This window comes from Solenopsis invicta, chromosome 3, assembly GCF_016802725.1.
Source record: "Solenopsis invicta isolate M01_SB chromosome 3, UNIL_Sinv_3.0, whole genome shotgun sequence".
NCBI classification, from domain to species: domain Eukaryota; kingdom Metazoa; phylum Arthropoda; class Insecta; order Hymenoptera; family Formicidae; genus Solenopsis; species Solenopsis invicta.
Window position 1 is genome coordinate 656,437 of NC_052666.1, and position 12,626 is coordinate 669,062.

At 41.9% G+C, this 12,626-nt stretch overlaps 1 protein-coding gene across 4 annotated transcripts in view; it reads right to left on the minus strand.

The window, feature by feature from the left end:
• LOC105193020 (dedicator of cytokinesis protein 3) overlaps positions 1 to 12,626 on the minus strand; it is a 56,893-nt gene that overhangs the window by 8,083 nt on the left and 36,184 nt on the right. For 3 of the 4 annotated variants that reach the window (XM_026137214.2, XM_026137213.2, XM_039446747.1), the window contains 5 exons: positions 2,424 to 2,508; positions 1,286 to 1,744; positions 814 to 1,113; positions 351 to 555; positions 40 to 222 (listed from right to left, as the gene is read on the minus strand). In XM_026137214.2, the coding sequence (XP_025992999.1) occupies positions 40 to 222; positions 351 to 555; positions 814 to 1,113; positions 1,286 to 1,744; positions 2,424 to 2,508 (1,232 nt within the window). The remainder of the gene's footprint in view (positions 1 to 39; positions 223 to 350; positions 556 to 813; positions 1,114 to 1,285; positions 1,745 to 2,423; positions 2,509 to 12,626) is intronic. The other variant, XM_039446748.1, reaches the window with a different exon arrangement.

Below are 12,626 nucleotides of genomic sequence, written 5' to 3' on the forward strand. Positions count from 1 at the left end.
TCATGGATATGATTATTTGAGTAAGGAACTCGAATTTACCTGAGGCGCATGGCTCTCTCGTGCTGGTGGGCAACGATAGGTAACTCAGAGAATCCAATTTCGCACGCTCTTCGCATTTGTAAATATACAATTCGTGCGGGCCATCCTGAAGTGTAGCACCTCCGGGCTCCATCAGCCGTACAAATGCGAAAGCGAAAAGTTTCTTGTCGTTCTTCTCACGTGCTGCGACACAAAAACTTTTTCGTTGTGAAAAGATAAATAAAAGACCATAGAGAATATATGAGAAGATGGAAGAAAAGTTGAAAATGTTGAAAAAAAAGGAAGGAAGATCGATATCAATCAGGACTCACTGGAGCAATGCCGAAACTCGAAACGCACATGGCTCCCGTAAAACTTGTCGATGGGTATCGCCAATCTCACAGTTTCCGCCCACGACGGGCTGTTGTGATGGTATATGACCAAACTCTGATACTCGGAGCTACCATCCGTCCCTGCGGCTCCAAACAGACACTCCTCCAAGGGTTGGCCGTCCGCGTCTAGGACCAGGATTGTCACCTAATTTTATTGCAACAGCATATTTAATTTCATTGTCATAAAAATAATTTATTTTCTAAGAAAATTGTATTTTATATTACGTTACATATTTATTACACAGTTTAATCTATTAAATTTGCATAATAATTGTACTGTTTTCTTAAAAAGAAAAATCAAAAATTAGTTCTATACTGCATAAACATACTCTCGTACAACTTATTACTTTGCACAACAGATATGTATTGCGAGAGATATAAATCTTAGAAAATGTTACATCACCTCGATATTCTTCCCAGTAGACTTTCCGCCGCGTTCGAATTCACCCCGTTCCAGCTTCAGATACAGATCGTTACGCACATCGCCAGGCATAATGACATCCGAGAAGCCGAGCTTCTTCGTGAGACAGATATTTTTGAACAGTAATGGATTCTCATCTCGCACCTGAGAGAGTTCACCGTGCAGGATACGGAGGGACACGACTATCCCATAATTGGGCTGTCCGGGTAAAGGAGAACACTTGTTGTTACGTATAATTTGTTCGTGGAGTTGGTGAAACTCCTTCTCATCTCCCTGATATACCTACGAATAGAAACCATTAAAATTGATTCATTGAATGTTATTTAAAAAAATTAATGAAACTGAAAAAATAATTCAAAATGAGATTTAATCGATTTTTTTTTTCTAGAAATTTAGATCTTTGGTAAATCGGAATGAAACTTTAGAATACGTACTACATGTCTTTTTCTCTTACTTTAAAGGTCATCTCGAGTTCCTCCGCGTGATCTTGAGAGGCTTCCGCCAGGGAGAGAACCGCCACTCCATGGGGCCGCCTGTAAGTCGTGGTTCCAGTCTTGTTCTTGCTGGAATCAGAGTATAACATCCGGCCGCAGCGCATCACGTGAGCGACCATATAAAGATCGCGACTTAAGTCGGAATTGCCCAGATCCGTGAAGATGGTGCAGTTGCTGTGCATCTTCTCCACATAGTTGGAGAAACCCTCTTTGCTGATGCGCACCAGGAAGCGCTCGCTCAGGTACTGCTGCCGCTTGGCATCGAACAGAGAGAAGTAGATCTCGGTGTCCTCGCCGACCGAATGGCCGAAATCTCTCATACAGAAGTACAGGTGATGAGTTAGAACCTTTCTGTGCTCCTTGCGGCGTATAGTACCACGAGCGGACGCGCCCTGCGAGTTCTCGGCGCTTTGCACGTGCTGCAGCAAAGAAAAAATCGGAATTAATGCCGCGCAAACGACATTAATTATTCATTTATTTACAGCAATTGATTCAGTTCTTTGACTCCTAAATTTAGTCTTGATGTATTAAAATCTATTGTAACTTACGTACCTGAGAATGTAAACCACACAAAAATTTCCATATCGATACACAGTCAAAAATTAGAGGATGTTGAATAGAAATGTATCGCCTAATTACTGTATCAATTTGCACTTGATCACACAAAGCTCTTTTAATTAATTTACTTTAGCTCATACCGACAGAAACATTAGTAAATTGGCGATATTGGAAAATTGTTGAAATTGCATCTCGCTTGATGTTTTGGAAAAACGGTTATCGTAGTTCAATAAATTTTATATAGCCATAAAAATAATATTTTACGATTACCGCAGTTCAATAAATTGTACATAACAATCATAACAGGTTATATTCGTATTTATGAGAAGCCTGGTTCGCTGAACAGAAGTAACTGTATCGCTCTGCACGTGGCGAAATTGAACGATACTACCTCCGCGGTCAGCATTTTAATGAAGCAGACATCTCATCGCTGTTGCGCTCATCGTATTTGACCCTTCCCATCTCGTTGCTACTCGTTATTCAGCGTTCGCAAGCTGTACGATTGATGCGAAAAAAGTGTACTATTTTAATTCTAATTACCACGTGATATAATTCTACGACGGACATGGTATCCGGCTCCACCATATGAGCACCTTGACGTGGCACTAGATCCAAGCCAAGTTTCCTAAAACATGGTAAAAAAGAAGAAATTGTGATAAAAAAAAATGTAACTAAATTGCTTCTCGCTAAAAGCCAATAAAAACGAAATTTGTTCAATTGATGCGTTGTAATTAAGAAATGCATAATTCAGTTATTTTATAGTTGTTTTACAACACGCTACGCGGATCTTAAATTTAATAAAAAAATTCTCTAACAAATTCACAACTGTTTTTGAAAAGTATTATCTACCCCCAAGAATTATTTGTTTATATTTCGTTGTATATAAAATGTAATTAAAATTCATTGACGCTTTGAGCGTAAATATAACGCAACGCGATTCTTACCTCCAGGCACGTAAAAATACACGGAGGAGGAATATTTTTAATTTATGCCATTAACCGATAGAGCCTGTATATTTCCCGCTACCTAAAAAAAGAAATATATCCCACCCCGATGCAATAAAGTGCCTTACGTAACATCTATCGATAAAAATTTCCCGTTGGTTATTTCCATATCAAAGGAAGACACACTTCGGTACGCGAGGGAATACCTCAGGGGCGGTTTACATATTCATTAAACGTATACAGCTAAGTAAGCTGCAGCTCAGAACCCGATTAAAATAAAATATTAAGAACGGTCCAATAACAATCTCTCTACTCTTTCTTTTCTTCTTTAAATAAAGTAGGAACGTTCTCTCCCTTTCAGTTCAAAGGCACGAAAAGGAGACCAATTGTAAGATCCACTCTCCGTATTTTTAATCTTTCCCTCGTCGACGGGGGTGCCGACGAATGGGATTCGTCGGGTGGAAATGGGGTACGTACGTACGGGGGGATGAACGCGCACGAGATACGGGATTATCAGGCGTCGCTGATTAAGGCGTACGTTGCATCACACTTTGGGAGGTTCGCTTTCGGAGTAGGGCCCCGGAGAGAGAGAAGCGGCTACTTAACTTCTCGTGACCCCGGCGCGGGGGCCGGGTTGAGCCCGCATGCCACAGGGCCAACGTGTTCTCGAACGCGTTGTGGAGGCCCTACTCTCTCGTCGGCACAGAGAGCACCGTCGCCTCGCAGGAATGCAGATACGTGCCGGCTACTCGAGTCGTTTTTTGTGCGCGTACACATATGCATGGGGATAAGAATCCCCGTAGGAAGCCGCAAGGTTTATACTTGTCAGAAAAGAAACGGAGGGCGCAACCAATTTCTACGAAGTTGGGAATCCTCGCTGGATTTCTGCAGACGCTTAAATTCTAAAACTTCGTGCCGCGCTAGCCTGTTTGAGATATTGTAAGACAGAAGGATGAGAATAATTATAATATGAAAGGAATAATGAGAGAGTTGAGAATAATGAATTTAAACTCGCGAATGTTTGCAATATTAATTTACATTGTTGACATTATATCGCCGCGCTAACTGAAATCATCAATAATTAATATTTCAAAAATTTTCATAAAACGGAGCTTTGAAACGTTTATTTAATAATTATTATTATCACGGCGATAATTAATTTCACGAATAATTGGCGGCTTGGTTAATTTCAACAAAACAGGGTTTTATTTCGTTCCGCAAAGAGAACTTATCTCATCGACATATTTAATTGCAACTAAATGCTGCGCGCTGTTATCTATATGACCGTGTCATTAACGTTTCAGCGACGTGATGAATTTTACGACTACGCGTCGGCGACGATACATCGGCAAAGTCGCGTTTAAGACTTTGTCTAATTTTCTCCAACGCTCCGAGTTTTGTTCGTCACTTTTTCGAAACATTAAAGTTTCGTCATAATGGACTTTTGCTGTCACGAAGTTCCGTTATCGTCCAATATTTCCGCGAGCATCAAATTTATTACGTTCAGGCTAACGAAATTTTATATTCAAATATAAATCACGTTTAAATGCAACATTTATTGCGTCATTTCGCTTTTTGTACAAGCGACGTTCGCGTCACGTTTTTTTTTGAGGGGGGGAGGGAATATAAGGCGAGCTCTATTTCTATTTCTTCGTATGGAAAGAGAAACACGATTCAGATAGATGTAATCGAGCGCCAACTTGAGTTTAGTACATTCAAACGATCTTCGCAATCGGGCTTTAATCGTGCGGCGAGAGAAGCATGATAATTATTCGTCGGTCGTTTGTATAGCTTCGCCGGTCGCGGCAGGCGCAACGATTCGATTGTTATTAATCGCTAAATCGAATGTCGTGCGGGAGGCTGCAAGCACGGCGGTAAGAAAGTCCTTTCATAAATCTGGCTTGACAGTCCTTTAAGCTTCTCCCGCAGAACGTTTAACTCGACCGCAGTACCGTAACTGTTACGTCCAGAAGACACAAGACTGATGAGGAAATTATTCCGCGGCAATCTACGCTGCTTAATTCTACTTGCGTTTCGCTAGCGCTCGATTTCGCCCGATTTCTGCACTTGCTCGCCGACCACGCAATACATTTTCATTCGCGTTTATTCGACATTATTTTTTTTGCCGCAGCAATACATTATTCTGAAAATTTTACGGTATCGGCGTAAGAATTTTATAAATATTATATCATTTTTGCAATTTTAATATAAAATTCGCATGGTGCAGAGTAAAATACGCTAAAATGAAAACTGTAAAAATTAGTACATTGAAAATCAGAAGAAGAAAAAGCAGTATTTACTTCTGAATGTAAATTAAATATAACTGAGAATATGATAAAAAAATTTTATAAATTTTATGTCGTTATAATTTTAATAAAATTCGCATGGTGCAGAGGTAAAACACGAAGTAAATACGGAGCGAAATGAAAACGGTAAAGAATTAGTACATTGAAAATCAGAAGAAGAAAAAGCAGTACTTACTTCTGAATGTAGATTAAATATAACTGAGAATATGATAAAAGTGCTCTTAATGTTTCCTATGATAAGTCAGAGCCAAAATTAACGAAATTCCATTCCACTAAACGTTTATGAATTTCCAGACTTGAATGAGGACCGTAAAAAAAAAATAATTAACCGACAAGATTCATTTTCACAAGAAGAGAAAGAGAGAAGTTTGGATTGCCTTTCATGAGCTCGATGTTAGAGCAAGATTAAATTAAGTGGTAGGTTCGAGAGAGTTGAGAGGAGAGCGCGGCTTCGCGGCGCGCTCGTCCGCTTTATCTTTTCCTTTTTCTGAGGCCCAGGCCTCTCTCGAACCTGAGAATTTCCGATCCTCCATACGGCTACGTCACTGATCGCGGCGATTCGGTCAGCCGATCCTGCACCCTCGTTGCCGCCGAGTCCGACCCGCTAGGAATGTACCCATGCAGACTCCTGCTACTGCGTATGCAAATCGACCAATCTGGGGTATTACTAGGAGATTAACGTGAAACATATTCGTCTAATGAGATTCGACGGCAAAAGGAGTTGCCATATCCAAGAGTATATCATTAATTATCAAGAAAACAGTAGGAAAGGTCATGTGCAAAAATTTGCAAAGCATAATAAAAATTGACCGCATGGAACAATTATTAACCCACAGCTGACACACTGGGTGTCGTACACCCGAGCTATTTACAAAAATGCTTGGCATTCATAAATCGTTCGCTCCTTCCTATCTGAATATTTTGAATATATTCAACCTTGCAATTTTCGCAGCTATTTAATCTTCTTCTTCACCTTCTGTCGTATCAATTAAAGAAAAAATTGTTCAAGTGCTATTACGTACCGAGAAATACGCAATTGAAAATGGTCGGGTGACGTACACCCACGTGTGGCAAAATATCGAATCTAATATACTTTTAAATAAAAAGCAAATAATTCTTTTTTTAATCACAACATACTATCTTGATCGATCTAATATATCAATGGGATATTTTCAGGTACAATCTTTCGCTTCCGAAGTGTCGACGGAGGAAAAGAATGCAAATCGACGGTCTTTAATAAGAGGAATCGGGGAGGGCATCGAGCACGACTCGCACGATCCTGCAGCTCTCCCGAAAGCTCTCCCTCCAGGTGCCTCATGATGGAATGCAGGTGAGCAGGCAGACTTCGATGCGTGGAGACAGGTTCAGGCAATGTCCGCCGCCGCCACCACCACCACCATCACCGCCACCGCCGCCGCCGCCGCGTTGGGACCTATGCCCCATTCCAAAGATATCGGATATATTCCAGCGGACATCGTGGGCCTTTTCTGCGGCGGCCGGCAACGAGGACAAGTCCCAGTCTCCCTCTCCTTTCATTCCGGGATGACGAATTTGTTCGGCCAATGCCCGTGTCAAGACCCGCTCGACACGTGGAGTCCCGAAGATGAGACGCAAAGTCGCTTCTCCGCCGTTGAAACTGAGGGAAGTCCCTCATCCACATCAAATGAGAGGACCGTTCAATTCTCTCTCTCTCTCTCTCTCTTGAGTTCGAGGGCATCGAACTCTCGGAATATCGATGTTAACTGACCGTCTAGCTTATCTCGTCAATGAGGAAGAATGATTAGACCTTATATTAAATAACATCATATTCCTCTGAAATTACATCACGATTCTGCGAAGAATCGTAAAGCTGCGCAAGAAAAAGTAAAAATAGAAGCAAAGGTGAAAGCAACATGTGCGATCATTTTGCACTCTTATATACTAGCAGTAATTATTTATGCCTCTGCGTAAGTTCAGTTTTTCTTATAGCTTAAAACGTTTGTATTAACGAGGAATGTTTGCGTCTACCCCAACAGTACAAGATATCATATGGATATTCTAGAATATTCCAGATATCGTACGAACATTCGTACAATATCGTGATATCGTGCGTATATTTGTAAAATATCACAATATTCGTTCGATATCATGTGCTGTTAGTGCATTTAAGTTGTCGATACATTATGTCTACGACAATATCGAATAGATTTACAGAAGATATTAATTCAGCCGATGGGTTACACATTCGATTTTCCAGTTTAACGTCTCGCAAAGGAGTTTTTCCTTTCATCCCTGGGATACCATTGGCAGGAGAAATCCATCGTAACTTCTCGGCTTTTCCTCTTCATTAGGCAGAGGACGTCAGAAGCTCGCCCTTTCTCGCGTCGCTCAGGGAGGTTTCAGTTACCGTTCGGTAGCTCTAAACGCTATAATTACGTCGGTGCTCCTGGGAAGTCAGTCCCGCGGACTTCCCGTTCCAACTCTCGGACGCGCAGTTCATCCTCTCTCTCTCTTTCTTCTCTCTTTCTTTCTCCTTCTCTCCCTGTGGCTTTCTGAGAAGGAATCGGTATAATTCCCTTGACGTGACTCAACATCGAATATCGACGGACGTGTCGTACCGTAGTCGTGATATTAGCATCGCCTTCAGCACGGAATGTACAACTATACATTAGCATAGAGGACATTGTGCGCCTCGAGCCAATCCTCCTTCGACCAAGTCCCGACCGTTGCCAAGTCTGCAGAGCGCGGATAATCGCTCGTGAAACGCTTCGAAAATATTTCAACTCCCTGAACCAAAACAATTCCTCGATTTCACGAGAAGCAGAAATATAAGTAACATGAAAAATCATTGGAAACGAAATCCAAACTAACTAATTCAACGTCCCATTTATGTATTATTAGAAAGTACTGTAAACTTTGCGCAAACTGTAGTTGGATTTGTGACACGTCGCAAAAGTTAAGCTCGCCCTTTTTTTTTTTAAACAATACGATTACACGAGATAAGGATTTCGAATTTTTTCACGATATCGTTACGACCGCGCCCGCGATTGCATCACGTGTCCTTTTAAAGGCGCGAACACAGGTGGTTCACACGCGATCGGTGTGGTGCCGGTCGAAGTTATTCGCGTGACCGTGTAAAACGGCCTTAATGGGAGTGTTTCCTGATCCCGGAACGAGTAACGAGACTCGTACGTACAGTAAAAGGTTCGTGGGAAGACGAACGTCGAGGCTGGCTTCGCTCGAGGGTACGTATAGCCGCGCATAACACACACACACACACACACACACACACACACGTCAGCACACATTCGCATTCGTCCACCGACTCACCTAATACAAGCGCAGCCAACACGGTATCATACTGCATTTGGAGAGTCGTAGCACGGGCTGCGCTATGCACCGGCGGAAGGCAGACAGCGATAATAGATGTCAGGGCCAAATCTCCAATTTTCCCCCCACAGTCTCAATTAGACGGAATGACGACGAGCGATTAAGCGCGAATATCGCGGCTTTTCCTCGCCGATAACGGCACGCAACGCTCCTCCTCGCAACGACGAAGATTCTCTTCCTAAATCTACGCAAATAGCGTTTTTAGAATTATGATATCACACGCCCTTGTATGTTCGGAAACATTGACATTGAAAGTATCTTATCTCTATAACTGTCTCTCTAATCGTATCTTTATTACTTAAATTCCCTTCGGGGACATTCCCGAATAGACGCCATAATTACTATTTCGATGAAACTCCATCCGTAATATGCGATAGTTGAAATACACATAGACGAGAGATAATATTGCCTCCGATCCGAGGAGAGGGCTCGCTTTGCGCCGTCTCGTCCGGCAGAGTTCAAAGGATTTAAAGCATTCATTGAGAGCGTCTAGCGGACGACGTCGCGACGCGTCGGTTACGTGATTCGCCTGAAAAGCGATATATCTCCCGTATGGTCCCTCCATTCGCTTAACGCAAAGTTCTAGAAAGGACAGGAAAGGGCCTCCTCCCTTCTCTCCCTTGTACAACGATTTCCGCTCCCAGGTGCACGCTTATTAACGCTGACGAGATCGCTGCCATTCATTAATTTCCCTCAGCCGACTCGGTAGCCGTGGAACTCTCCACGGAGTCTTTTCCTCTCTTTCTCCCTCTCCCTCCCTCTCGGGATACACTATGCAGTTCCTCGCACGCCGAGGTTGCGGCGGAAAGAAAGGGTAGATCTTAAGGCGATTTTACATGGCCTGCTTCCAAGCACAGTCAAATGAATAATTCAAAATGGATGCACCCAGATATTTATCAGACATGTGGAAAGAAATTCTTTCCTATTATCTCACGTAGTTAAAGATTAGATTGTATTTGTTTTCCAATATGAAAGGAGCTTGTAGTAATTAAGTAATTTAGAGAACATTGCAACGTCTTCAGGTTATCTAAGACACGTCTCGTAATTTTTAAAATTTTATATAATTATTAAGATTCATATACGATCTACATTATGTATCACTAATAATATATAATATTTTGTCATTTTTTTAAGTGCAATAAGATATCTCTCGTTACCAGTCCCCATACAATAAATTAAGCAAAAAGTTCTAAGCATTGCAATTTCTAGAATTTCAGATTTATACATAGATTCAAAAAACCTAACCTAAAATTTTTTCAAAAATCTCGAAAACCAACAGAGTACTCTCTAAATTGGAATCAGTGTATTTTTCACCGAAAGACAGTTAATAGTCTATTTTCAGTGATACACTTGTAACCAATTCATTTAGTGATATATGCACTGTTTTGCAGTGACAATACACTGGATTCGGTCAGTGAGAGTACCCCCTTCTTAATCAAAATTATCGAAAAATGGTGAATAGTCACTGATGACACGCTTGTTAGCGTAGCACTGCAAATCAGTAAAGTTCCACTGATTCAGATTTAGAGAGTAGCTGGAAGAGAAAGAGAGCGAGAGCGACAGAGACGAATAAGGGGCAAAGGTGAAGAAACAGAGACAACGGCCGCGAGGCACACCCTCATTAGAAATAATAATAATTGCGAGAAGTAATGAATGTTACCGTCGTCGCATAGTTCGATGTTCGGCGTCGCTAACAGGAATGTAACTTAACCGACGCGGACAACCGACAATTAGATGTAGAACGAATATACTTCGCTCATGGGACGCGCTGATAATATCCTTCGCCCTCGTTGCTAATCTCCCTATTCGCTTGAAGCTTCTCGACAAAATGCGTGTTATGCGTGAGCAATCGAATCGTTCGGGACCAGAGTTCAGTTGTAACAATCCCTACTAAATCTTTATATAATTTATAGTCTCGTCTCATATGCTGTTTATATTGTACAGTGAGCAGTATAATCAGATGGAAATAAACAGATTAAGAAGTTCAGGTTGAAAAGATCGGTTGTAATTAATTTTTAAATCAATTGTTAAAAGTGATCATAATGCGTATTTCAATTGATTTCAAGAAAAATATTTAGTCTCAAAGTTTCAAAACTATTACAAAGGTCACGCGTAAGTGAACCTTCCTTTGAGGGAATTCAGCCCAAGGTTCAAGATCGCATCGTTACTTAAACTGTCAGAAAACAATTTTAGTTTCTGTTACTTAGCTTTTGAGCAACGATTGAAACATTACGCGATGCCTAAAATTGTTAGAAATTCCAGACAACGAATCAACACCTAAGAATGAGATTAAGAGGAAGAGGGAATCTTTAATTGAGGAGATAATTCTAGTAGAGTGGACATTCCAATTTTGATGATAACTGCTTATTGTCGCGGCGGAAGAGAACGAGAGCGCGTAAAAATATCGCAAATAAATAAGTAATTATTTAACAATTAATTGAAAAGGCCAGTAGGACGAGCAAAAGGATGTTGATGTTCGTATAACTTATAATACATATTTATTAATACTCGAGACACAAACGTTTCGACTCTACGGAGTCTTCTTCAGTGTGTGTGTGTGTGTATTCTTACATTATAGACGCAAAGCGCAAACAGAATCTTCAAAACAGCCTGAGACTTTTAAATACAATAGTTCGAGATTTAAAGCCCATGGTCGAAAACTTCTATTATTGCTTCGTCTTTAAATATTTATTACCTCAACTGCAAATACAAAGAAAACGGTACAATAGACGAAGGCATAAGTCATAATCACACGAAACGCACATGGCTCATTAAATCGGATGGATGCCTCGAGAAAAACGTACGTCTTCTTCAAACGACAACGACATTAGCGAAGCGAGTAACAGTAGCGCAATCTTAATTGCATCTAATGGCGATTACATCGTTAATGGTAGCGCCGCGCGATAACAACGATAATAACAAACGCAGGAAGAAAGAGAGGAGGACCGGAGGAAAGACACGGAGGGAAACGTACAAACGCAACCTTTAAAGAGCTGGAAGCGACCCCCCCTTGAGGGTGAGGGAAGAGGGGGAGGAGGGAACAGGTTCCCAGCATGGTTACCGCGTATTCACCGAGCTGAAAACCTTGGGCCTTCATCTGGAGCAACAGAGAGGAAGAAATAGAAAGAGAGAAGGAGAGAGAGAGAGAGAGAGAAAGGAAAAAGGGAAAGAAAGATGGAGAAGGAAGGGAAGAAGGGGACAGAATATTTACTCATCTCGCTCCAATCGAGATGCTGCGGTCGCAGACACACGATAAAGGTCGAGAAAGCAAAGGTGAGTTCACACGGTGCGTGTATCGCGTCCGCGAGGAATCGCTGGGTCCACCGGGAGACAGGCTTCGCGCCGGTGGACTCCTTGGTCCTTGAACCCGTCGCGACCGCTCGTCGCGAAAACGGTACCTTTTTATTGGCACGCCGTCGCCGCCGCGCTGCGTGAGCTCCCGCTGGAAGCTGGTCCCCAAAATTTTGTACGGCTTGGAGGTACGCTGCCACGAGAATTTCAGATGAGAACGGGCTTACGCCCGTTTCCACAGATGTAGATTAATTTTAATCTCGGTTCAACTTACTCCTTATCTTTTTTTTTTTCCAATTCTTGGAACGGAAGAAAGCCGAAGAGCAAGTTGAACTGGGGATCAAAGCTAATCTGCGCTGGTGGAAATAGGCATTAATAGATATAATAGCATTATGCTCGCTCTGATTTTATCTTTCGTATCGCACGACGTACAAGTACGCTGTACAAACTCGAGTAATTTATTGTTAATTTATTTTTATTTATGCGTACGATTATATCTCTTCTTTCCTGGATGCAAGGAGTGTGGAGCGTGTTTCAGCGCGACTAAGTTAATGCGATTCGTGCCTTGCTGAATTTTCCGGAGCAAGCACGAAGCGCAGCGTAGACGGATTACCTCGGAACGACAGGAAACGGCTACCGCGCGAGCCTACCTGCATTTCCGCGATTTGCGCTGGCGTATTATACCTCGCAACAGTCCCGCTCGTCGTATAATGCAAATCCTCGTGTCTTTAGAAACGTTTCAACATTTTCATGTTTCAGGTGCAAAAGTTGCACTTGCGGAGCACGCGCCGTAAAGTATTCGCTCGTCCAGTTGCCTACTTCGTTCATCATTC